Source organism: Prionailurus viverrinus, chromosome B3 (genome assembly GCF_022837055.1).
Source record: "Prionailurus viverrinus isolate Anna chromosome B3, UM_Priviv_1.0, whole genome shotgun sequence".
NCBI classification, from domain to species: Eukaryota; Metazoa; Chordata; class Mammalia; order Carnivora; family Felidae; genus Prionailurus; species Prionailurus viverrinus.
In genome coordinates, this window is record NC_062566.1 from 35,810,292 (window position 1) to 35,838,160 (window position 27,869).

At 39.6% G+C, this 27,869-nt stretch overlaps 1 protein-coding gene across 2 annotated transcripts in view; it reads right to left on the minus strand.

The window, feature by feature from the left end:
- ZNF609 (zinc finger protein 609) overlaps positions 1 to 27,869 on the minus strand; it is a 210,976-nt gene that overhangs the window by 8,057 nt on the left and 175,050 nt on the right. For both annotated transcript variants that reach the window (XM_047862936.1, XM_047862937.1), the window contains 2 exons: positions 3,684 to 3,771; positions 660 to 3,000 (listed from right to left, as the gene is read on the minus strand). In XM_047862936.1, coding sequence (XP_047718892.1) covers positions 660 to 3,000; positions 3,684 to 3,771 — 2,429 coding nt within the window. The remainder of the gene's footprint in view (positions 1 to 659; positions 3,001 to 3,683; positions 3,772 to 27,869) is intronic.

The following is a 27,869-nucleotide window of genomic DNA, read 5'->3' on the forward strand; positions in this document are numbered from 1 at the left end:
AGAGAGGTGTGACTGTTGCCTAGCTCAGAGGAGGGAGGTCTAACTGTGGCACTAAGAAGAAAGGGAAGACTTTCTAAATCTCATGAGCAGAGCATGATGTGAGACCAAGTTCTCAGTTCTAAGTTTACCTATAAAATCTTTTTTTTTTTTCTTTTTAAATTTTATTTATTTAAGTAATCTCTACAGCCAATGTGGCTTGAACTGGCAGCCTGAAATCAAGAGTCACATGCTCCACCGACCGAGCCAGCCAGGTACCCCTCTATAAGATCTTTTTGAAAGTAACTCAGTCTGAGTAGTAACTTACTCTAGAAAATGGAGAGATCACCATTCCACACAACCAAATAGTGGAAGAAACACCGACTAGGAACTGAGATACCTGGGTTCTAATCGCGGCTCTGCTAGTGAAGTCACAAGTTATCCTACACAAATCAAGCTAACTTACCTTGGTCTCTCTTGTCAAATGGGAAAAACACCTTTTACTGACGTAACCTTGCTTTTTAAAAACATGAAAATAATTTACAAAGGTAAAGAATCTTTAAAATATAGATTTCTCCCGCCAATCTGTATTCTGCTGACACCCTACATAAGGAGAGTCCGGACTTGTGAGAAAGAGACAAAGACTATCAAACAGTGTTTGGGTTTCCTCCCAGAATAGTTACCTGTCGGTACCAGAGTATTGGATCCACCTCTGCCTGTCTGCCACACTCAGCGCCTGTCTTAGCCTCAGAGGCCTCCTTGCCTAGGTGGCTGGCCTCACTCAGCTTCACTTTAAGTCCTTCCGGGGCCTGGTTGGGCAGTTTGGAGGAGTCGTCTAACTTGGGAATAATGACTGATTTGGCAGGGTCAGCCCCTGGCTCCTTGGCCTTCCCGGGTCCTGACTTGACCAGGTCTGTCAGGCTGGGGGCCTTGGTGAGAGTTGGGGGAATTGACGGCTTTTGCTTCCATTCTTCCTTGAGTGCCGCCTCCCGCTCCTTTAGGCCCAACTCCACCTTCTTGTCCAGTCCCCGCTGCTGCTGCTCCAAGCTCTGCCGTTTCTGCTGTTCCTCATATTGCTGCCGGTAGGCTGTATTAGTGCTCAGGAGGTGGGTGTGGTAACTCTGGTCGCTGTAGCCATACGGGGGCACGTAGGCATACTGGTTGTAGTACAGAGACTGCATGTACATGTTGGGACGCTGCTGGATGACGGAAGGCTGCTGACTGGAACTGCTCAGCTCTGGTTTCTTCTCGTCACAGACATCGTTCTTCACTTTCCCCTCTATGCTCTCAGGCTCCTCATCCTTTTTTGTCTTCAGAGCTTGGCTCTCCACTCCTGCCTGGCTGCTGGGGTTCAGAGCCCCTGGGCTAGACTGTGCATAACTCGGAGAGTAGTAACTCTCAAAGCCTTGATAATACGGCGAGTCTTTGCTCTGTGGTTGAGGGGGAAAAAGAGTTTTCTTAGCCCCTTCCTTAACCAACTGTTCAGGGTCCTTTGATTTGACGCTGTCCACTTTGCCCTCCCCATCCTCCCCAGCATCAGATATGTCGGAGTATGCAGGGCTGTTGGTTTTGACCGAGTTGGCTTCGGCTCCGTTCTGGGTCACTACATGCAAGGGAGTCAGGGGCTGGGTAGGAGTAGTGCTGTCTATGCGGCTACTGCCTCCAATTGAAGGGCTGGGGGCATTGTCCGTGAAGCTGTAGATCTTGTCAGCTTCTGCCTTGATGCTAGCCAGTCGGCTCTGGTGGGGGTCTGATGAGCCATTCAGGAGCCCCTCCATTTTCATCCCATCTCCCGAGGAGTCCCTGAACGGGCTTTTGCCTTCTTCTGCTCGACACACCTTCCCAGGGGTCAGAGGACTTTCGAGTTCCTTTGAGGACTCCTTCTTTTTTTTGTCTTTCTTTTTCTTGTCCTTGGCTGGGGTCAAGGCAGGATTGACTGTGAAAGGTTCTCCCATCACAGTGGGCTTGGGCTGAATAGGCTTGAGTTGGGGGCTGTTGGGCATGGCTTGGACCACTGTGGTGGTCAAGCCTGAGGAGGAGCCTGGGCTTGCTGCTGTGAAGGTGGCTGTCTGGAAGGTGTAGATTTGCTGTGGAGGGATGGCAGGGGCAATAGGCCGCGCTGACTTTAAGCTTTTGGAAGGAATCTTTTCAGGCTTCAAACTAGAGGGTTTTTTACATTTTTCTTTTTCCATACACTTCCTTTCTAAAGAATCAAAGGCATCATTGCTTGTTTCATCCATTACTGAGGGTCCATCATCAGAGCCATCATTAGATAAGGCCCCAAGGTCTGTGTCCCCTTCCCCACTAAGCTTTTTCTTACAGAGGCCTTTTGTGCTGAATTTGCTTGAAGGAGAAGGGCTGTGGGGCTCTATGAGCCGAACTTTGGGGGTAGCTGAACGGGCAGGGGACAAGGAACCTTTTTGCGAGACGGATGCACCATTGCAGCTCCCAAGGTCTGCATGGAGGGTGGGCTCCTCTCCATATTCACTGTCTCCATCTGCTTCCGGCTTGCTGTCATCGTCTGTGTGGGCATGAGCTTGGTGGTACTTAAGTCCATTGATGTGCTTATACTTTTTGTTGCAGTTTGGGTGGGGACAGTCAATCAGGACTGGGGAGGGACAATTTCTGTCTAGAACAGTGGGTTCAACCTTGGTCCCAGGGAGGGGACCAGTGGCTGAGCCCATGGAATTCGTACGGACACGCTTGCTCCCTTTGGAGTCCTCTGAGCTGGAATTCAGCTCCATGTCTGAAAGCGGTTTGTTTTTCCGCTTATTAGCTGAGGAAGGGCTGGCCTTGACATCCTCAGAGGTGCTACTGGCAGGTGGGCGATGCTCTGAAGAATTTTGGCTGCCCCGACGGCCTTTGCTATTGGCTCCTGCTCGGGTTTTGCTGCTGCTGCTGGTCCCTTTGCTGTCAGAGGCAGTGGCTGTCTCATTGACAGGTGTGTTACTGTTGGGACGCATGCGTTTGCCTCTACCCCGGCCGTTGCGCATTTCCAAGTCACTGGTGGGGGAGTCACAGAACCTTGGCAAAGGGCAAACACAACAAGATATTGTTAAGAAGAGAAAACACCTTCAAACCAGTTTAGGTGCCTCCAGAACTGTCCAGATGGTAACTATCATTTTCAATGAATATGACTTGTTAAAGGAACTTTTGAAACCATGGGAACTGCGTTAAGTGGTGAGCTCCTAGGGTGCTATCTGCATGCTAGCTGTACATCATTCCCCAACATTTGAGTTCCCCAAACCCTGGCAAACTGGGAACAAGCTGTAAAGTGCCATTCACTGCGATGTCAACCTGAAAGGTCCTTGTGAAACCCACATAGTCCAGTGTTCTTAAAACTGCAAATGTTCTTGAGGTTAAACTCCTGAGAAAAAGCTACTATCAAAAAGCATCATCAATAAATGTTTGTTCACCTGTAGGCGGACTCGATGGCCTTAGTCTCAAGGTGACTACTGGTAGAAGCCAGAATTCAATAATTTCACCCAAAGGCTTAAACAGGATCTCCTCCCCATTCCTACCCAACCCACCAACACCTAATTGATTTATTCTTGAATGCAGTGCCTTCCTCATCTCTACACCATTATAGTCTTGAAAAGCTAGGTGTCTTAAAAGCTATCCAACTCTAACAGGAAGAAGGGATAAGAAGGGATCACCGATTAGACTGGTTCAGACTAATATTCACCAAAAAGCTGTCAAGTGCTTACCTGGGGGGTGCCCAATCGTGCCGCGTGCAGTCAAGAAGTGTGCCTACATAGGTCTTGTTCCTCCATGTTACATTTACCACCAACATCCCTGGAAGACAAGAAGATTCAGATACAGACAAGGGAAACCCTGCTGGCCACTGAGAGGAATACTTTTCATTTGAGGAGCATCCTGGTTCCTGGAGGAGGATTTAGGGTTGCTCTGGGTCCCCGTGAGACAAGCAGGACTGGGCCAAAATACCATTATGGAAACTGCCTACTTAGCTCAATGGATTTATAAGATTTAGTGCCATACTTACATCAGATTTCTCTTTTAAAGTATCATGGTTACAAAAAGCACTCTTTACTGTATTTTCAAACTTTGCATATTGATGGGATCATGCTGGGGTGTAACTTAAGTTACTTATTAAGTAAAGTTAACTTAAGTTTCTCACATAACATTACAAACTTGAGATTTATCTATGTTGACATGAAAAGCTTAATTAACTTATTTTAACTGTGCTCATGAAGGACACTGTAGGATTTGACCATAATTTACACATTCTCCTACTGATGGGTATTTAGGGTATTTTGAGCATTTCACTCGGGAATGATTTCACAATGAACACTCCTGTCATGTTCATATTATTAAAAAATGCTTTTGGGTGGATAATATAGTCATATTCCAAAATTCAAACAGTAGCAGACAAACCCCAGTATAAATGAAGTGTTTCCTCCTATCCCTGTTTTGCAGCCTTCTGGTGCCTCCATTCAGAAATATCCATGGATATCCATGTGTTCCTCCAGAGATATTTTATACATTTATAAGCAAATATGCTTATATGTTCTTCCTCAAATGGTAGCAATATACAATGTTCTGTACACTTTTTTCATATATATGAAATCTAAATACTTTTTGAATCATTCTCTATCAGTACACACAGAACTACTTCACTCTTTTCAATGGCTGCATTTGAATGATTGCAAATCATGCCACAGTTTATTTAATCAGTCCCCTGTTGACAGACATTTAGGCTGTTTCACTATTTTGTTATTACAAATAATGCAAAAATAACCCTGTACAAATGCTTTACCTTACTTACACGAGTATGTCTCTAAGATGTAATTCCTGTAAGTAAAATTAACCATGGAGCACTTAAATAAATTTTTAAAAATCCAAATATAATTATTTTGAGAGAGACAGAGTGTGAGCAGGGGAGGGGCAGAGACTCCCAAGCAGGCTCCCTGTCAGCACAGGGCCCGACGTGGGGCTTGAACTGATCAAACTGTGGGATCATGACCTGAGCCGAAATCAAGAGTTGGACACTCAACTGAGACACCCAGGTGCCCCTGTATTTGGATTTTTGATAAACACTGCCAAATTGCAAAGAAGATTCACCTATTTATACACTCATCAGCAGTGCACGGTAACACCAGCTGTCTTTTTCCTTTGGCAACACAGTGTTCTCAAACTTGTTGATCTTTGCCAACCTGACAGGAGAAAAACAGTGTTTTATGTAGTTTTAATGAAATGTTTCCTATGATGAGTCTGTGTATCATTTCATTTTAAGACATCATTATGAAATGTATTTCCTTTCTAGTGAATTGTCTCTTTATATAAAGCTTTCCTCATTTTTCCTACTGAATTATATCGTCTTTTTCTTATTTGTAACTCTTAATACACCAGAGTGAGCCTTTTGTCTGTTGTACAAATCAGGTATTCCCCCCTGGTTTGTCATTTGCTAATGGTGGTTAAGGCTATGCAGAAATTATTTACCTTTTTTTAAAGTAATCTCTATACCTAATGTGGGGCTCAAACTCATGACCCTGAGATCAAGAGTCACATGCTCTTCCAACTGAGCCAGTCAGATGCCTTGAAATGATTTACTTTTGTTTTTACATTTATCAATCTTTTATGGCTTCAGAGTTTTCTTGTCATATTTCAAAAGGCTTTCCTCGGGGCGCCTGGGTGGCTCAGTCGGTTGAGCATCCGACTTCAGCTCAGGTCACGATCTCGCGGTCTGTGAGTTCGAGCCCCACGTCGGGCTCTGGGCTGATGGCTCAGAGCCTGGAGCCTGCTTCCGATTCTGTGTCTCCCTCTCTCTCTGCCCCTCCCCCGTTCATGCTCTGTCTCTCTCTGTCTCAAAAATAAATAAACGTTTAAAAAAAAAAAAAACCACAAAAGGCTTTCCTCATTTCATCACTTCATTAACAGTTTTTCTTATGATTTCTTTTAGTACTTTTATAATTTTTATTTTTTTAACATTTATTTATTTTTGAGAGAAGGAGAGAAACACAGCATGAGAGGGGGAGGGGCAGAGAGAGAGGGAGACACAGAATCTGAAACAGGCTCCAGGCTCTGAGCTGTCAGCACAGAGCCTGATGCAGTGCTCGAATCCACAAACTGTGATATCATGACCTGAGTCAAAGTCGGTCGCTTAACCAACTGAGCCACCCAGGAGCCCCATATAGTTTGATTTTTTATATTTAAATCTTTAAAAAAATATTTATTTTTGAGAGAGAGCGCGAGTGAGCATGCATGCAGGGGAGGTGCAGAGGGAGAGGGGGACAAAGGATCTGAAGCAGACTCTGTGCTGACAGCAGAGAGCCCAACACACGGGTGGAACTCATGAACTGTGAGATCATCACCTGAGCTGAAGTCAGATGCTCAAGTGACTGAGCCACCCAGGCACCCTTTGATTTAAATCTTTAATCCATCTGGAATTCAACTTCGTATAAAACTTAACTTTTTTGTATTCTTAATTTATTTTTAAAAGTTTATTTAGAGAGAGGGAGATGGCCAGTGCGTGGGGAAGGGGCAGGGAGAGAGTATTCCAAGCAGGCTCCACACTGTCAGATGGAGCATGATGAGGGGCTTGATCTCACAAACCATAAGATCAGGACCTGAGCCGAAATCAAGGGTCAGATGCTTAACGACTGAGCCACCCAGGCGCCCCTCAAAAAAATTTTTTTAATGTTTTTATTTTTTGAGAGAGCGAGAGAGTGAGAGCAGGGAAAGGGCAGAGAGAGGAGGAGACACAGAATCTGAAGCAGGCTCCAGGCTCTGAGCTGTCATGACAGCACAGAAGCCCAATTCCGGACTTGAACCCACGGACTGCAAGATCATGACCTGAGCAGAAGTTGGATGCTTACCGACTGAGCCACCCAGGTGCCTGGTTTTTACATTTTTAGTAATAGAAAAAATGAAAAGGATACTATTATTTTATGTTATGTGATATCATATGAAATTCAAATATCATTACCCATGAATAAAGTTTTATTGGAACATAGCCACAGTTACTATTTATGCCTGATTTCACACTACAAGGCAAGATTGAGTATGCAACAGAGAGGCTGTACAGTCTGCAAAGCCCAAAATATTTACTACCTGGCCTTTTATGGAATGAGTTTGCCAACCCACTGGAGTCATTCAAGTCAAAACAGTTTCTAGTCTCCTGGTGATTTCTATTTTTTTTTTTATTAAAATGTTTTTTATTTATTTCTTGAGACAGAGAAAGTGTGTGCGCAAGTAAGGGAGGGGCAGAGAGAGAGGGGTACAGAGGATCCTAAGCGGACTCCATGCTGACAGCAGAGAGCCTGCTGTGGGGCTTGAACTCACGAACCGAGAGATCATGACCTGAGCTGAAGTTGGACACTTAACCAATTGAGCCACCCAGGCACCCCTAGTAATTTCTTTTTTGATCCTGGGTTATTTAGAAAAGTGTTGTCAAAGTTTCAACTATCTGGGATTTTCCAGATATCTTTTTGTTATTTATTTCTAATATAATTTGTGGCAGAGAACATACTCTATGATTTCAATCCTTCCAAATTTATTGAGAATTAATTTATAGTCTGAAATATGATCTATCTTGAAGAACATTCCATGGGCACCTGAAAAGAATATTTTAAAATGTATACTCTGCAGCTTTTGGTGTTCTATAAATGACTGATAATGTTATTCAAATCTATATTGCTACTAATTTTCTGCTTTCTTATCAATTATTTGTCCCTTGTTCTCGCTTACTGGAAATCCTATTTCTCTAGAAATTTGGACCTTCTAGATTAATCATCTTTTTTATGTTTTCACTATTTTCCATTCCTTTATCTGTCTTCCATTCATTCATCTGTCTTCCTTCATTTTCTAAGTTATATACTGAAATTTCCATTTTTACTACTGTAGCTTTAAGTTTAAAAAAGGCATCCTATTGTTTCATGGATGCAGTATCTTATCTCTCTGAAGATATTTAATTACACAACACAGGTTTGAAGTGTGCAGGTCGGCTTCTATCTGGATTTTTAAAAATAAATACAGCACATTACTGTAAATGTTTCTCTTCCTTATTTGTAAAAATAAATTCTAGTACAATTAACATACTGTGTTATATTAGTTTCAAGTGTCCGATATAGTGATTCAACAAATCTATCCCTTACTCAGTACTCATCATGATAAGGGTACTCCTTATTTCTTAGCTCTCTTTCCTCTCAACCTCAGACAAAAACAAACAACTAAAAAAACCAAGCTTTTGTTTTTTCAGATCTCTTAAATCAGTACTTGTGCATCTGCTGTCTAGTTTCCAAAGTTCTACTGATTATAACTGCTTGCAAGTAGTCTTGGTCTGTTTTTAAAGAAACCTGTGTGTTATATCTTAAAAACAAAACTCCTTTACTGACATTTGAATGAATTATAAAGGGAGAAAGTGGGAGGTAAATATGTACTTTCAATCTACCATGTTTAACCAAAATAATGCATTTACTTTTATTTATCTGGCATATTTCAAACGTACAACCTACCTCAACAATTAAGTTTCTAATTAGAATCTAGTTCAGGAAAATTATCACCTATTATCTATTCATTTATTGTCTCTCTGCCATTCTTTCAATCTTTTTTTATTCCCTAGGACTCCTATCTGATATGTTAGAGCCTCTCAAGCCATTATCTCTCCATTTGAGTTGATTTGTGTTTGATTCTTCCAATTTATAATTTGTTCTAGAATTTATCTAAGGTATTGACTTAAAAGGAATTTCAATGGCTATAGTATATAATTATATTTCAAAGACTGTTTATCATTTCAAAAATTTTAAACTGGTTACTTTCTCATATCTACACGACATTATTTAACTTCTAGCTCTTTGGTTCATAGTTTAAAAAAAATGTTCATTTATTTTTGAGAGAGAAAGAGAGAGAGAGTGAGGGAGGGGGGCAGAGAGAGAGAGGTAGATAGAGGATACCAAGAGGGCTCTGCGCTGACAGCTGAGAGCCTAGAGCCTGCTTTGGATTCTGTATTTCCCTCTCTCTTTGCCCCTCCCCTGATCATGCTCTCTCTTTCTTTCTCAAAAATAAATAAACATAAAGAAAATAAAAAAAAAATAAGTTTATTTATTTATTTTGAGAGTGAGAGAGAGAGAGAGAGAGCAAGTGTGTAGGGGCAGAAAGAGAAGGGAGAGAGAGAATCCCAAGCAGGCTCCGCACCATCAGTGCTTAAACTCACAAACTGTGAGATCATGACCTGAGCCGAAATCAAGAGTCAGACGCCCAACCGACTGAGCCACCCAGGTGTCCTCATAATTTTATTTTTAATAGACATTATTATTCTGTTTCTTCTTAGGAATTCTAACCAGACTCCTTACAGAGTCTCTGTAAATGTTTGCACCATACAGTAATTTCATTCATTCAATTCCTGGTGGTTAAAATTTTAAAATTAATTTTTATATTTTGAGATAGAGATTCACATACAGTTGTAAGAAATAATAGAAACCCCATTGTACCCTTTAGTCAGTTTCCCCCTATTGGTAACGTCTTGCAAAAAAAAATACTGCAGTATTATATCTCAACCAGAATCTGACATTGACACAATGAAGATACAAAATATGTCCATCAACACAAGGATACCTCATACTGCCCTTTTACAACTTCAGTCACTTCCCTCTTACACTCATCCCTCCTTAATTCCTGGCAACTACTAATCTGTTATTCATTTCTGGAAGCATACAGCATATAACCCTTTGGGACTGTTTTTCTCCTTTTACCAGCATATAATTATCTGGAGATTCATCCAAGTTGTTGCATGTCTCAACAGTTCAGTCTTTCTTATTGGTGAGTGAGGGACCGATTTGTTTTACCATTCATCTGCTGGATGTGAAAGACATCAGGGTTGTTTCCAGTGTTTGGCTATTATGAATTAAGCTGCTATAAACATTTGAGTACAGGTTTGCAGTGAACATGACTTTTCATCTCTCCAAAATAAATACTCAGGAGTGCAATTACTAGATCATATTGTAGTTGCATATTTAGTTTTTTTAAGAAACTGCCAAACTGTTTTCCAGAGTAGCTGTGCCTTTTTCCTTTTTACATTCTCACCAGCAATGCATGAGAGATCCAGTTTCATTGTATCCTTGCCAGTATTTGGCATTAAATTTTAATTTTAGCCATTCTAACAGTTGTGTAGTAGTGTCTCATATTGTAATGGTTTTTTTTTTTTTAATTTAACTTTTTAAATTTACATCCAAATTAGTTGGTGTATAGTGCAACAATGATTTCAGGAGTAGATTCCTTAATGCCCTTTACCCATTTAGCCCATCTTCCCTCCCACACCCCCTCCAGTAACCCTCTGTTTGGTCTCCATATTTAGGAGTCTCTTCTGTTTTGTCCCCCTCCCTGTTTTTATATTATTTTTGTTTCCCTTCCCTTATGTTCATCTGTTTTGTCTCTTAAAGTCCTCATATGAGTGAAGCCATATGATATTTGTCTTTCTCTAATTTCGCTTAGCATAATACCCGTGAGTCCCATCCACATACTTGCAAATGGCAAGATTTCATTCTTTTTGATTGCTGAGTAATAATCCATTGTATATATATATATACACCACATCTTCTTTATCCATTCATCCATCGATGGGCATTTGGGCTCTTTCCATACTTTGGCTGTTGTTGATAGTACTGCTATAAACATTGGGGTGCATGTGTCCCTTCGAAACAGCACACCTGTATCCCTCGGATAAATACTTAGTAGTGCAATTGCTGGGTGGTAGGGTAGTTCTATTTTTAGTTTTTTGAGGAACCTCCGTACTGTTTTCCAGAGTGGCTGCACCAGCTTGCATTCCCATCATATTGTAGTTTTAATTCGCATTTCTCTAATGACTAATGATGTCGAACATGTTTCATGTACTTATTTGCCATCTGCATTATCCTCTTTGGTGAAATGTCTGTTCATGTCTTTAGCCCATTTTTTTGACTGGATTGTTTTCTACTGTTGAGTTTTGAGAGTTCTTTATATATTCTAGATACTAGTCCTTTGTTGGGTATTTTCATCCATTCTGTAGCTTGACTTTTCACATCTTAATGGGGTCTTTCAAAGAACAAACATTTTTAATTTTGATGAGATATAATTTATCCTTTTTCCCTTTTATGGACTGTATTTTTGTCAAATCTAAGAACTCTTTGCCTACTGAAGATTTTCTTCTAGGTTTTTCTGTTTAAGTCCTTGATCCATTTAGAGTTAGTTTTTGTGTAAGATTCTCTTCCTTTGTTTTGGCCCATGATGTCCACTTGTTCCAACATCAGTTGTTGAAAAGGTTATCTTTCACATCCCAAGAACTGCTTTTGCACCTTTGCCAAAATCAGCTGGGTATATTTATGTATCTATTCTGGGCTCTCTGTTCTGTTCCATTGGTCTGTGTCTATCCCTCTGCCAGTATCAGTCTTGATTACTGTGGCTATGAATCTTGAGATCAGGCAGTCTGATTCCTCCCACTTTTTCCTTCTTTTTCAAAACTGTTTTAGCTTATTTTAGTTTGTCTGGCCTTCCCATATAAATTTTAGAATAATCTTGTCTATACAAAATATCTTGCTGGAATTTTGACAGGAATTACATTAAATCTGTGTATCAATCTGGGGAAAACTGACATCTCTACTATGTACTCCCCATTTATTTAGATCTTCTTTGATTTCTTTCATCAGCATTGTGCAGTTTCAGCATACAAATCTTGTAGATATGTTGTTAGATTTACATCTAAGGATTTCACTTTTCTGAGCTATTGTAATTGGTATTGTATTTTTAATTTGTGTTCATGTGTTTATAGCTAGTATATAGTAGACACAGAACTGATTTTCTGTTTATCCTATATTCTAGGATATAGATTCATTATATGAATTATATGAATTAATTATATGTTAATTATTAATTATTTTATGATTAATTATTATATGAATTAATTCATTATATGAATTATATGAATTATAGATTCATTCATTAGTTCTAAGACTTTTTTGTATACTCACTGAGATTTTCTATTTAGACAACTATGTAATTTGTAAACAAGTACACTTGTATTTCTTCCTTTCTGATCTGTGTATCTTTTATTTCCTTTTCCTGCCTTATTGCACTAGCTAGAACTTCCAACACTATGTTGAATAAGGGTACTGACAGCAGACATCCTTGCTTTGTTCCTGTTCTTACTGGGGTAAGCATTCAGTCTTTCATCATTAAATATAATGTTTGCCTCCATGCTGAGGATATACAAGGCAAAAAGAAAACCCAGGGAATTTACCACCATGTTGTTCCTTAGGACTTGAGGTCCCCAGACAGTCTGCTTCTTCTCCCCACCTTCAAAACCTTGTTATATTTGTTTTATATATAATGTATAGGGTTTTTAGTTGTATTTAGTGGGAGAAATAAGGAAAAGTATGTCTACTCCATCTCCCAAAGTTGAAGTCCTGGTTAATTTCTGTTTGTTATCTTTCTTAGCATTAGATTTTTATTATATAAAATTATACTTTGCAGACTCTTTTTAAGTGGGATGTTTTTGTTACTAATTACCTCTCTTCTCTGTTTAAAAGTTTGCAATTTCTTCCATCTAGTCCCCTAAAGACCTAGTCTGAACAGGTCTTTTAATGGCTTGTGCCATTAGAAGAAATTTAGGATATCATAGTTCTAATCACTGAACCAGCAGGCAGTTTGCCATACTTCTTCACAACTCCTTAGGCTTCTTTCCTCCCCCACTCAATTAACTTTTTAAAGCCTCCTTTCATGAGGCTGGTTGGGGTTTGGCATCTCACTCCCCTGGCTTCAAGTTCTATCTCTTTATGGGGCATTTTAGTATCTAGTTCTTGCTGAAAAACTTGTCTCTCAGACACCATTCTCTGTTCCTCAATCTGGAGGCCCCAGGCCCAAAGTTTCAGCTTTACCCAGTGACTTGAATCTCTTCTGTTTTTGTTGTTGTTTTTCAGCCCATATATGTTGGTTTTCACTTTATATATTTTACTTCTTGCTATATGTCTGGAACACAAGGGATATATCAAAAGTGTGAACATAGTAAATCGCCTTGATTGGAAATCCCAGAGCACAGGGGTGCCTTGCTGGTTCAGTCAGAAGAGCATGAAGCTTGATCTCAGGGTTATGAGTTTGAACCCCATATTGGGTACAGAGTTTACTTAAAAATAAAATCTTAAAAAAAGAAAAAAAAAAGGGAAGTTCCAATCCACATTTTCTATGTAATACAGCTGCAGAATAAGTCTGGGGACTGTAGAAGCGGCCTTTTGTCTTTGGTCATATGCTCATAAAATATTATTTCATCTAGCACTCCCAGGGCCTATCTGTAGTAATTCACCTATATTCATTTTCTTCTTTTATGTGGAATGCTGTCTAAAGATCAATGGACTTGGAATCAGAAAGCCTCAGTCCATATCCTCACTCTGTTACAGTACAATCTTGAACAAGTCACTTAACCTCTATGACTCTCAGACTTTTAATCAATACTCTAGGATTAAAACAAATAAATAATAAGATTATTAAACTAGTTATTATATAACTAGCCACATAGCCTTTCAATAATTCAAAGAGAGTGCTTTAGACAAAACCATAGAGCATCAATACTTGAGCCCTAAACTCTTGAGCATGGCTTTAAATAAGATCTTATTTAGTCCCTGTCTTCTTTCAAATCTGATTTTAGGATGCTTGATCATAAAAACAGATCAGACAAGGGAGTTAGAAGAAGGAAAAGGAAAAAAAAAAAAAAAAAAAGGATTGCCCTACTAGAAAGTTTCACTAATGAAATCAGGGTAGGAAAGAATTCTGGTTTAGCCAATTCTAATTCAAACATTTATTACACATCTATTATGTGCTAGGTGTTTTCATACTCATTATCTTATCAAATATTCACAGCCTTGTTCACTTTTTGAACGAGGCAGGCAACAGAGAGCAAGCACAATCCTTCCAATAATCCTGGCAATATAGGGATTATTATAGGTACTTTGCAAACAAGGAAATGAGAGCCCAGAAAAGTAGTATTTTTTTTTTTAAGTTCATTTACTTATTTTGAGAGAGAGAGCATGAGGGAGCACGCAGGCAAGGGGCAGAGAGAGAGGAAGAGAGAGAATCCCAGGTAGGCTCCACATTGTCAGCACAGAGCCTGATACGGGACTCGATCCTAAGAACCATGAGATCATGATCTGAGCCAAAATCAAGTCAGACACTTAACTGACTGAGCCACCCAGGCACCCCAAAGTTAAGTAATTTATCAAAGATCTCATTATTTATTAGTGGCCAAGCCATTACACAGCTATCTGTAATGGATTTTGATTCTTTTTACATAATTTCCTTAAAATGTCCCTTTATCTTCATCTTAAACAAAAGACACATACTGGATTGCAGGGGGGCATTCAGAGAGGAAAAAGACAGAATTTATATTTCTTTCCAAGGGCTCTGGCATCTTAAGGGAAATGGCAAACCTCCTAAGAAAGCAATTAGGCTAAATTCTCTCTGGCCATTAGCAAAGTGAATTCAAATGGATGATGGGTTGCTCTGATTACTGCATTACCAATTTGAACAGGAAAAGAGTCCATTTATTTCTAGACAACGTAAGGCTTAGAGATAGGCACCTCATTAATAAGGGCAGATGAGCACAGCTGTATATAGAGAGCAGACATACAATTAGAAGATGAATGTTATTCCTACTCTTGAAACAGCTGGGCAGGAACACATGTTTATAAATCTGTCTTCTTCCTCTGGTATAATCTGCAAACCTTAGCAATAATGAATGAGCTGAAAAGAAGACAGGTCAGACAGAGGGCTGGAAACAGGAGAGGGGAAGTGGAAAAATTCTAATATGGAAAAACAAAATGGAGGCTTGTTTAAATGTCAAAGCAAACACATTTTTCTGAAGTGTAACTCTCTTCCTACAAGGTTCTGAGTTGAGACAGCTGGAAGAAATAAGAGGACAGGAAGGAAAAGCAGAAAATAACACTTAACAGACTTAGTTTCTCTATTAGGGCAGCAAGTAGGCTAAAGAGAAAAACTGGTTTTCATTTTAGAAACAGTTTTTTTTTTAAAGAAACAAGATCATTACTTTATTTAGTCTTTTTTTTTTTCTTTTTAAGTAATCTCTATACCCCACATGGGGCTTGAACTCACAAACCTGAGATCAAGAGTCATATGCTTCACAAACTGAGCCAGCCAGGTGCTCCTGAAAGCTTCCTATTTTAAATCAGTGTTCACAAAATAAGGAAAAGCTTGGCATATTTGAAGATAATAATGCTAAAATTAGTAATAATAAATACTGCTTTGTTTCTCTGGGGTGGTTATTTTCGTATTTACCAAGGGTCCCAGAGACATAATCTCATTAAACATTGAATTTTCGAGTGCTGAGTATTCTCCCTTCTTACAGGTGATCAATACTGGAGCAAAGTAAAGGGAAAATGACTCAAGTATGAGGTAGCAGACAGGTTCCCCCAAGTGTCAGGAGTGTAGTGTTAAGAAAAAACTCAATCCCAAAGCAGCACTGCTTTGTTTCAGAGGACAATTCAAAGCCTCAAAACAGTTGTGCAGCCAAGACTGATCCAAGCACAATAGTGGGATACCTCCAGGCCCCTCATTTTTACCACTTCTGCTAGCACCTTCTTTCTCTCAGGGATCTAGTATCTCCAGGCTCAGGTGACCACTCTCTGAAACACTTCCTCCACTTGGCTTCCAGGACAAGGACACCACACTCTCTAGGTCTCCCTCTTACCTTTCTGGTCACTCCTTCTCAGTACCTTTTGTTCTTCTTCATCTCTAACTAATGACTCTCAAACTTCTCTGTTCAGCGCAACCTGTTCCCTGGACTCCAGATTCATGTATCTAATTGAAAATCTGACATTTCCATATGATATCTACATAGAGATCTCAAGCCTAACATCACCCAAACTGAGCTTATATCCACTCTGCCCTTGAGCCCCTGTCCCCAACCAACTTGCTGTGAATTTTCCCTAGTTCAGGTAATGGCATCTCCATCTTTTCAGGTGCTTAGGTCAAAAACCTTGGAAGTTTTACTTGATTCCTCTCTCATGCCCCACAACTTAGTCAGTAAATCTTGTTGGCTCAACCTTCAAAATACACACAGATTTTGACCATATCTGACAACCTCCACTTCTGCTCCAAGCACTCCTTAAGTTATAGCAACAGCTTCTTAACTCACTTCCATTCTTCTCCCTCTCTGACCTATTCTCAACACAGGAACCAGAGAGATCTGTTAAAACCCAAGTTGTATCCTATCATTCTCTTCTGCTCTAGCACAGTGACCTACTTGTTCCTTGAAAACAACAGGGATGTTCCCATCTCAGGGCCTCCAAACTAGCCATACAATTTACCTATAACATTCTACCCTTCATCCCCTGTATTTTTAAAACCTCCTCTCCTTTTACTTCTTTCCAATCTTTGCTCAAAAGTCATCTCAGTGAGGCCATCCCTAATTCCTACCCCCTCACTTACATACTCCCTAGTTCCCTTTCCTACTTATTCTCTCTTGCTCCAAAATATTTACCCATATGTAACATAGAAGAAATTCTATTTATTTATCTTGTTTAGTGTCTGTTCAGTCCTATTAGAATAGAAGCTCTGTGAAGGCAAGGATTTTTGTCAGTTTTCTTCACTCCTGTAACTACTAGAAGCATATACAGCAGGTGCGCCTGGGTGGCTCAAGTAGGTTAAGGGTCTGACTCTTGATCTTGTGAGTTTCAGCCCTGTGTCAGGCTCTGCACTGTCAGTGAAGAGCCTGCTTGGAATTCTCTCTCTCCCTCTGTCACTCCCCCATCTCTCTCTCTCAAAATAAATAAATAAACTTAAAAAAAGAGCATATATGGCAAATAGCAGGTGCTCAGTTAACATTTACTGAATGAATAAATGTTTCTTACTTCTCTACAGAAACACTCTGTTCAAGGGAAAAAAACCAAGTAGTTCCATCCTTATACATACTGGAGCTAAGGAGTTTTTGCTTTGTTTTTTAAAAACATTTTCTTTAATTAAAAAAATTTTTTTTAAATGTTTATTCATTTTTTGAGAGGGAGATAGAGCACGAGTGGGGAAGGGGTAGAGAGAGAGGGAGACACAGAATCCGAAGCAGGCTCCAAGCTGTCAGCACAGAGCCTGATGTGGGGCTTGAACTCATGAACCATGAGATCATGACCTGGCCGAAGTCAGATGCTTAACCGACAGCCACTGAGGCTTTTTTTTTTTTTTTTAAGTTTTATTTAAGTAATGTTTACACCCAACGTGGGGATTGAACTCATGGCCCTGAGATCAAGTCGTGTGTTCCTCCAACTGAGCCATCGAGGCTTCCCTAAGGAGTCTTATTAGTGTTTGAATAATGGTTTATTTTGTGGGTTGAGTAAACATCTACTTCACCCAACTGAGGCAATAAGTAGTAGTATAACTCTGGTTAAGCTATTTTATCTTCCTGGGTTTCAGTTTCCTCATCTGTAAAATGAAAGAGTTGGACTAGATGAACTTCAAGCCCCCTTCCAACTCTAAAATTCTGTGATTCTATGAAATGCTGTGAAACACAAGCACTAAAAAGTATAAATGAGTGATAAAATGCTATTTCCCATGGAATTTTAACAATGATCAAAGGGACTTAAGCTAAAGAAAATATAAGGCATGAAGTATAAGGCATGTCATTTTAGACACTATTTACCTGTTGGAAAATTTTTTTACCTAAGTAGGAGTATAAACTGTCAAAAACCCTCTGGAAAACTGGGGTGCATGGGTGGCTTGGTTCGCTAAGCATCCCACAGTTTGTGGGATTGAGCCCTGCATCGGGCTCTGCACTGGGTGTGGAACCTGCTTAAGGTTCTCTCTCTCCCTCTCCTTCTGCCCCTCTCCCTGCTTGTGTGCTCTCTGTAAAAAAAAAAAAAAAAAAAAAAAAAAAAAAAAAGCACTCTGAAGAACTATTTTATTTCTACCAAAACTCATGTATTTATAAGCAGATCCCCAAAAGCTGATCATACATCTACCATATGACCCAGCAAGTCTTAAAAATAAGAGCTTATATCAGGGCCCCTGAGTGGCTCAGTCGGTTAAATCTCCAACCTCAGCTCAGGTCATGATCTCACACTTCATGAGTTCAAGCCCCGTGTCAGGCTCTGTGCTGACAGCTCAGAGCCTGGAGCCTGCTTTGGATTCTGTGTCTCCCTCTCTCTCTGCCCTTCCCCTGCTCATGCTCTCTCTGTCTCTCTGTCTCTGTCTCTCTCTCTGTCTCTCTCTCTCTCGGGGGGGAAAAAAAAAGAGCTTATATCCAACAAAAGACATGTGAAAGAATCTTTATAGCACCTTCCTTCATAGTAGCCCCCAAAGGAAAGCAACTCAAATGTCCATAAAGGATAGAATGGATAAATAAATGATGGTATATTCACAATGTAATACTACAGAGCACTGAAGAATCAACAATTGTTACACACTATAGCACACATAAATCTCACAGACCTGATGCTGAGTGAAATAAGTCAGACAAATGAGTTCATACCATGAGATCACATTTCAAAATAGGCAAATTCATCTATGATAAAAATCAGAATGGTGGCTACCTTTTAGGGTGGTTCTGACTGGAGAGGGCATGATACTGATAATGTTCTAATTATGGATCTAAGTAGTGGTCACCAAGTTATATACATATGTAAAAATTCATCAAACAATGTACTTAACACTTGTGCATTTTATTTATGCTATACTTCAATAAGATATTAAAGTGATCTACAGCAGGCAGTGGGTTCTCAGTAGCATTCTCCTTTAGCCAAGAGTTAAAATTTCTCTGAAATGTAGTGACCAACTCAATTACTAAACTTCCACAAAGAAAGTCCACCTCCCCTGAGATGAATCAACCAATAATTATTAGGCATCAACATGTGCCAGGGGATTGTGTCAGGCACAAAGCGTAAATAATGTAGGGGCTCCTGGGTGGCTCAGTCAGTTAAGTGTCTGACTTCTTGCTCTTGACCCAGGTTATGATCTCATGCTTTGCGAGTTTGAGCCCCATGTCAGGCACTGCACTGATGGTGCAGAGCCTGCTTGGGATTCTGTCTCTCCTTCTCTCTGCCCCCTGCTTGTTCTCTCTCCCTTTCTCTCAAAATAAATAAATAAACTTAAAGTATGTAATGCTCTGTTTATTGCCAATATTGCTCCACAAATTTTCCAGCAATTTTTAAGAAATATAAAGAGATAGTTGAATTGTCAAATCTTTAAACTTTTTCTACTGTTAATATGCCTAGAAAGGGAAGTGGCCACACTCATACACTGCTAATGGGCATATATAGTTGGTTCAACCTCTGGTGGCAATCTGGCATTACCTTTCTTAAAAAGCACATACTCTTTGACCCAACAAATCCTGCAGTCAAGATTGCAGGTGTTTACCTATAAATATTCTCAGTGTAAAATGTTCTCAGTGTAAAACACGGTATTTGCTGCAGCAGTGTTTAACAGCAAAAGATGGGAACTAAACTAAATGCCCTTCAATAAGGGAACAATTAAATACATTTTCGTACATCCACATAACAGAATACTATGTAACTGTTAAAAATAACTTGAACTAATAAGCAACTAGAAATAAACTGCTATGGAACAAATTCTGAGATATACAGGCTGAGTAAAAAAGAAACAGTTTTTTGGGGGTGCCTGGGTGGCTCAGTCAGTTGAGCGTCTGACTTCAGCTCAAGTCATGATCTCACGGTTTGTGGGTTCGAGCCCCATGTTGGGCTCTGTGCTAACAGCTCAGAGTCTGGAACCTGCTTCAGATTCTGTGTCTCCCTTTCTCTCTGCCCCTCTCATGCTTGTGCTCTCTTTCTTTCAAACAAACATTAAAAAAAATTAAAAGAAACACGTTTTATAGAACAGTAACCACAGTAGGTTACCATTTGTGTGGGAAAAAAAAATACATAAATTTGTATTTATAAGTGCGTAGAAGGTGTCTGGAAATAGCAGTATTATTCTCCAGGGAGAGAAACTGGGTGACTGGGATTCCGATAAAGGAAACTTGTTTTTCACTGTATAGTCATTTACCTTTGAATTTTGCCTATGTATGTCTTACGTGTTAAAAAAATAAATAGTTACTAATTTTGGTATAGGAGTATTTCAAAGATGTCTTGCAATTTTTCCTTTTAGGCAAATGTGCAGGCAATACTGGACTTGAAAAGGGCATATGAGTGGCAGGGTAGACACTGTCTCTGCAACTTTGTCTCATTTCCTCTAAATGGCCAACTTCTCTTTACCCAATTCAGAGTATCAGAGTGATTATGGCAGTCTTAAAATATGTCCACAAATTCTTTGATATTCCTCCCTTCAAGGGAGGCCTAATTCCCCTCACGTTGTGTGGGTTGTACTTAGCAACTTACTTCTAATAAACCGAATGTGGTGGAAGCAATGTACAACCAACACTAGGTGATAAAAGGGATCGTGGGCTCCTCTTTGCTTTTTCTCTTGGATTACTTCTCTTGGGAAGCCAGCTGCTGTGATGTGAGGACACTCAAGTAGGCCACCCTATGGAGAGGTCGATGAGACTAGAAACTGAAGCCTCCTGCTAACAGCCATGTGAGTGAGTCAACTTGGAAGGAGATCCTCCAGGATTGGTTAGATAAGCTTTCAGATAATGGCAGCCCCAGGTGACATCTGGCTTGCAACCTCATGAGAGACCCTGAGACAGAACCAGCCACCTAAGCCATTCATGAACTCTTGATCCAAAGACACTATATGAGATAATATTTATTGTTTTGGACAGCTATGCTTTGGGGGTAATTTGTTACTTTACATTAGATAACCTAGCACTGTCTTACCCTGAGTAGACAAAGAATTCACTTAACTTACTGATTACTTCCTGGAGCAAATATTTACTGAGCCTCTATTATTTGCCAGGCATTATGCTAAGTACTGAAGTTACAAAAAACAGCTACAAAGATACCAAGGTCCAATCCTGGGCAGGGAGCAAATGTTTATTAAAAGCCTACTTTGTGGAATTCATTGGCCTACCTACTGAAGAAGAAAGGTTAATAAGGCTGGCTGCTTGTCCTCAACATAAGTGACTGAAAAAGGGAAAAGGAAGAGGGAAGAGGTCACATGTTACTCCAACAGGCTTGAGTTTTCAAATGGAAACATTAGCATTTGTATATAGATTGCTTTTAAATCTTATTTCAATCTCAATTGTCAATCCTGACTGATGTTGACAACTACTCTCTGGATAAAGGTTAGCATGCATGTATCTCTCTCTCTCTTTCTCATCATTTGTTCATTTAACAAAAGAACATCTACTCTGGGCCAGTCACTGTTCTAAAGTGATGGGATGTAACAACGCTTAAAACTAATCAGCCCTTGCTCTTACGCAACTTATTCAAATGATGGGAGAGAGATAATAAATAAATGAACAAGTAAATGTATGTTAGTGGTAAACCCTATGAAGGAAAATAAAGCAGAAGCAGAGGAAAAAAGAATGTGAGGGTTGAGGATGTTGTTATTTTATAAAGGTGGTCAAGAAAAGCCTTATTGAGAAGGGAATGTTCAAGCTGAGATCCCTGACAAAGGTGAGAGAGTGAGCTGTGTGGAAGTTAGAATGAAGAACACTTTAGGCAGAGGAAAATGTGGACCCCATAATGGGAATGTGCCTGCCATGTTTTAAGGAACAGCAAAATGGATATGAGGCTCTAGTGGAGTGAAACAGATGAAGTCAGGGAGATGAGGGCGGGCCAGCTCATGGAGGTCAGGGGTTGAGGGACACAAACAGGCAGCCACCTGGATTTGGCACCGGGGCCATAGTTTGCAGACTAACTCCTTGCAGGGCAAATGATAGAAGCCAAAGGGAAACACTATATAGGCCCAGACTTTGGCCTCAGCATACATTCTTTCACTGAAACAAAACTATAAATCAGAGCTGGCATACTTTTATTGACATTAGGCACTCAAAAGTTATTTGTTGAACAGATAAAAATGTTTTGAAGATTAACTCTGGAACACAAGCCATTCATAAACTGAGGACTCTCCATATACAAGAAGATATGTTAATTTCTTTCTTGACCCAGGGAATTATCCTAGATATAATAATCTTATGGTGTGAAAGAGACGTCCCTTTAAAGGTTCCAAGAGAGGGATGCCTGGCTGGCTCCGTTGGTGGAACATAAGACTCTCAATCTTGGGGTCATGAGTTTGAACTCCACAGTGGGGGTTGAGTTTATTAAAAAAAAAAAAAAAAGGTTACTGGATTATTAAGGATTAATGGCTCTCTATTAATTGTGACCAAACTGCTTTGTTGAATTTTTGTGTTTGGCTTTTCAGTCTCCTCTCTGGTTGTCAGCACTTTTACTTATCATTATTAGGTCTACCTTTTACAGTAGCAGTTGTTTCCTTATCACCAACTTCTGTATCACATCCAACTTCCTTCTTGTAATCTATTCTAGAGGAAATCTGGGAATCAACACTGATAACAGCTCAATCATCAGGCCCTATAGGTCTTCTTATTTGACTTCATGGCCACATACATTCGATATCCATTAATGCCATGGTTCTCTTAAGAGTCTGTTATATTTTGAATTCAATGTTCATGGGGTAGGGTGCCTGGCTGGCTTAGTCAGTATAGAGTGCGACTCTTGATCTTGGGGTTGTGAGTTTGAGCCCCAAGCTGGGTGTGCAGACAGCTAAAAATAAAAAATCTTTAAAAACAAACAGCAACATTAAAAAAACAAAGTTCATGGGGAAAAATTCTATAGCTAGTAGACCAAGGAATCAGTCAGACAACCATTTCTGGCAACTCCCTACAATTAGTTTGTCAGTGAGCTTTTAGATGCAGAGTGAGTGTGTGTGTGTGTGTGTGGGGGGGGGGGTGTCAATGTCCAATAAATAATTTAAAATTGAAGATTTGTTTTTATTCCTCTTTTAAGTTTGTTATTTCTACCAACAGGCAATGAGGATTTTAGTACAGGTGCCAAGAATGCCCAGACATGACTAGAAAATGAAACCTACATCTTTTTTTTTTTTTTAATGTTTATTTTCTTTTTGAGAGAGAGAGCGCACACGCATTAGTGGGGGAGGGGCAGAGAGAGAGGGAGACACAGAATCTGAAGTGGGATCCAAGCTCTGAGCTGTCAGCACAGAGCCTGATGCGGGGCTCAAACTCACCGTGAGATCATGACCTGAGCTGAAGTCGGAAGCTCAACCCACTGAGCGACCCAGGTGCCCCAAAACATACATCTTTAATCCTCTCCTAGAGAGAGAAACCAAAAAGCATTGCTTAAGGCAGTGGTTCTCAAAGTGTAGTTCAGGGATCCCTGGAAGTCCCAAAGATAGCTTCAAGGGATCTGCAAAGTCAAAACTGTTTTCATAAAATACTAAGACAAAGTTGTCTTTTTATTTTCATATCCTCCTGAATTTATTAAAGAGTTTTGCAAAGGCAGGGGTGCCTGGGTGGCTCAGTTGGTTAAACATCCAACTTCAGTGCGGCTCACGGGTTCGAGCCCCATGTTGGGCTCTGTGCTGACAGCTCAGAGCCTGGAGCCTATTTCAGATTCTGTGTCTCCCTCTCTCTCTGCCCCTCCCCTACTCACACTCTCTCTTGAAAATAAACATTAAAAAATATTTTTTAAAAAAGAGTTTTTCAGAGGCTGCATGACATGTGGTATTTCAACAAATCAATATAGAAGCATAGGTGAAAATCCAGCTTGTCTTCTATTAGGCCATACATTTAAGACATTTGTAAAAGTGTTGGGGTGCCTGGCTAGCTCAGTTGGAGAAGTATCCAACTCTTGATTTCAGTTCAGGTCATGATCTCACAGTTTGTGGGATTGAGTCCCACATCGAGTTCTGGGTTGACAGCACAGAGCCTGTTTGGGACTCTCTTTCTCCCCTTCTCTGCCCCTCCACCACTCACACTCTCTCTCAAAAAGAAACATTTAAAAATAAATAAAACATTTGTAAAATGTAAAACAAAGCTACTCTTCCTACTAAATATTTTTGTTTTAGAAACTGTATTTTTCATAAACATGTTAGCATGTAATAGGTTTTTTACTGTTTTTAAATGGGTTAATAAATAAACAGTTCCTCAGTTTTAGATTCCTTCTATGATAAATATCAAGAGATATAATATCAATAGATAGAAACAAAAGCTCTTAAAAGTCCTTCATATCTGTCTATTTATTTAGTAATCTCTTCACCTAACTGGGGGATTCAAGCTCATGACCCAAGATCAAGAGTCACATGCTCTTCTGACTGAGCCAGCCAGGTACCCCTTAATAATTTTTTAAGGGTGAAAGGAGTCTTGAATCCAAAAAGTATTAGAACTGCTGACTTAAGGCATAAAACCCAGGCACTGTTTTATTTCTGCCTTCTTTTTCTTAAGTAAACTCCATGCCCAATGTGGGGCTTGAACTCATGACCCTGAGATCAAGAGTCACATGTTCTACCGACTGAGCCAGTGAGGTGCCTCTACTTCTGCCTTTTTATAGAGATGTTAAGTAAACTGCTAGGAAGCTGGGAAGACATAGAGTTGGGGACCAGCCAGTTCTACCACTATTGTCAATTTTGCCTTCTGGAGATCTGCCTGCCCAGCTGGAATTCTCCTAAGTTATGAGAATTCTGGACCCTGAAGAGAGGCAACTGACAAACTGTAAAGGAAGCAGGGAACTTTGACATAACCAGGAGGGATCATGGGCTGAAAAAGGAGGAAGCAGGCTGGCTTTCTGTGGCATTTGGATAAGAGCCAGTCACCATGGCTGTCATTCTGCCTCGGAACTCTTTGAACACATGTCTTCCTCTCCATCCCCACACTACAACCACCAGAGTCCAAGTCCTTATTAACTCACCTGTAGACTACTCTAACAGCCTCTGAATTGTGTCCCTAGCTGCAGGCTTTAATGCTTTCTGTCAGTCCAGCTGGTAAACCACTATCAGATCAAACTACCTGATACACTGCTTTTATGCAATTAGCTAGCAAATATATATCACTTATTATACCCCATCATTATGCCAAGAACTACTGGAGATTCAAAATTTTCACTGAATTTAAAGTTTTACTCTCTTTGGGGGAAGGGGGAAAATGAATATACAAAAATTGTTAATAAAAAAAATTACATATGCTACATACTATGGTAGAGCTATGTAGATCGGAGAAGGAAGAATAGGTAGGATTGCATAAATCTTAAAAGGATCTGGGATGAGCATGACACACATAAGGAAGAGGGAGATGATGATGAGTTGAGGCTATTTCAGAGAGTAGGAAAAAAAGCCTTGAAGTCCATCTAGGGGCACCTAGATAGCTCAGTCAGTTAAGCATTTGACTCCTAATTTCAGTTCAGGTCATGATCTCTTGTCATGGTTCATGAGTTCAAATCCCATGATGGGCTCTGTGCTTGACAGCATGGAGCCTGCTTGAGATTCCCTCTCTCTCTCTCTCTCTCTCTCTCTCTCTCTCTGCCCTTCCCCTGCTTAGGCATGTGTGTGTACATGTTCTCTCTCTCTCTCAAAATAAATAAACATTAAAAAAAAAGTTAAAAAAAAGTCAGCTGAATGCTTGATGCTAAAAATACTTGTTAATTGTTTGATTGGTGCACTAATGCATTAACTTATAGATAGAAAATAAGATAAAAACTTTTAATTTGTGTGCTGGTTTGCTTAATTTACCTTCCCCCAACAACTGTTGCTCATCCACTGCTTTCTAAATATGGTTAAGAACGAAGGTTATGGTTTTCAGCCTTTTTTTGTTAATTACTTGACTCCTTTACACAAATCCCATGCCCCTTCTTCCCAATAGCCATTCTCTATGTTTAATGTATAAACTTTTGTATATATTCATATAAAATGTATACTATTGTTTTGATTTCATGTATTTTACATATATAGGACTATATTATAGACTTCATTCTGTTTTTTTTTTCCACTTGGTACTATGTTGTTAAGAATCATCTGTACTGTTGTATCTAACCCATAGGTTATTTGTAATGTCCATATCATTTAATAATAACATCTAATGAGTTCCTATCAGCAGTTAGGAGCTATGGAGATACACAAAAAATAGAAGCCATGGTCCCTATCCTATCTTCATGTATCTTACAATCCAGCTGGAACAGATAAACACACACACACACACACACATAATAACATGCTATCAGGTAGCAATGGATAAAGACAGAGTAAAGTTCGGTTGAAGAGCTGAGTGAACTATACCTTACCATAATATATTTAGTAAAACAGGAAGACAGGAAGGATGTGGCATCTAGATTTAAATGAACTGATATGAAGTTGTAAAATAACATTTAAAAAATTTCTAGACTTTCCTCTAGATGGTGCTAAAGCAACCATATTGTCTATACTATAACTGAAATTTCCTTCAACATTATAATGAATAGGAGGTGATTTATGACTTGTTAGCAACTTGATAGCTCCACCTCCACCAATTTTTTTGCCCTTTGGTTCCCAGTCTTGGGCAGTGAGAAATCCTGGACATTGCTAAGAAATTAAAACCACAGACAACTCAAACCCCAATGGTTTCTCATCCAATCTACAAAGAGCTATAAATTCAAAGCAATGTGCTATTTGTGTGTGTTTCGAAGTGGAGGAATGGGATTGAATAATTTTCTGTCTCTGCTTCTAGGGAATTTATAATCTAGAATGAAACAGAATGGGCAAAACACTTAAATAGAGCAGAAGACCTCATTACCGGCAATGCTTTCCACTACTACTCCAACACATCACAGGGATGCATAGAGTAGGTAATGAATATTCTAACCTGCTTAAGGAAAGAAATGGTTCTTTAGGGACTAGTAATAAGTTTTTAAAGACTGGCTTAAAATAAAGTTGTTGGATGTACATATAGTAGCCACCCAAGTTTCTGATGTATTTTAGGTATCTGGACCAAATAGAATCCCTGTTTAGGAACAGCCACAGCGTGCATTCCACACAGACTTTCAGTATCTTAGGTAATACGGTATAACAATACAGAGATGTGAACTGAACTCTAAGGTTTCATGTTAAGAGGTTTTATTGGTTTGTTTTTAAAAATATTCTGAATAACTCAACTTCTAGTACACAGAGATGGTGGCAACAGCAGTGGTTTATGAGATAGTAAGATATGAGAGAGCTGATACAAGTGAATAAGAAACAAAACACCTTCTACTTCCTCCTCAAGAGGACAGCATCTGTAGAAAACTACAGTGTTGGTATCTGGAGAACACCTGTAAGAAGCTTCTAACAGGCATCCTCCCTCAGTTACCACTGTCAGAGCAGCTTACAAACCTTTAGGTCATCTTCTATCGTTGCTATGTCAAGAACAGTTTCTCCCTGTATAGGCCTCTTGACAGCTCCTGTCACAATCTTTCCCCTCTAATGCTAGTGATGAATGGATTGGGAATGCCCATAGTGAATAAGAGGCTGAGCGATGGCTCACTGCTCGTAATTAATAGCATAATATTAGGCACCAATTGTAGTTACCTGGTTTAAAAAAATAACTAGGCTAATAAAGAATGGGTGTGGACTGCTCAGCTGCCTTACCCAGAGTCACCCTTTTAGGAAAAGCTTAAAACTAACTGAGCCTCTATAATTTAGCCAGAAGTCTACTTAAAATTAAAAAACTAAAAAAAAAAAAAAAAAAAATACTGGGAAATACTGAAAATACTGGGGCACCTGGCTGGCTCAGTTGGTAGAACATGTGACTCTAGGTCTTAGGGTTGTGCATTCGAGCCCTTCACCCTTCGTTGGGTGTGGAGTTTACTTAAAATAGAAAAAGAAAGGGAAGGGAAAAGAAGGGAAGGGAAAGGAAGAGAAGAGAAGGGAAGGGAAGGGAGGGGAGGGAAGGAAAAAAAGAAAAGAGAAGAAAAAAAAAATAATTTAGCCCAAAGTGACTTCTTTTGGTTCTTAATTATATGGCATCTGCTAATTGTATCATTAATAGGGCTCTTCATACATGCTATTTTGTGGTATAATTATTTGCATATTATTTA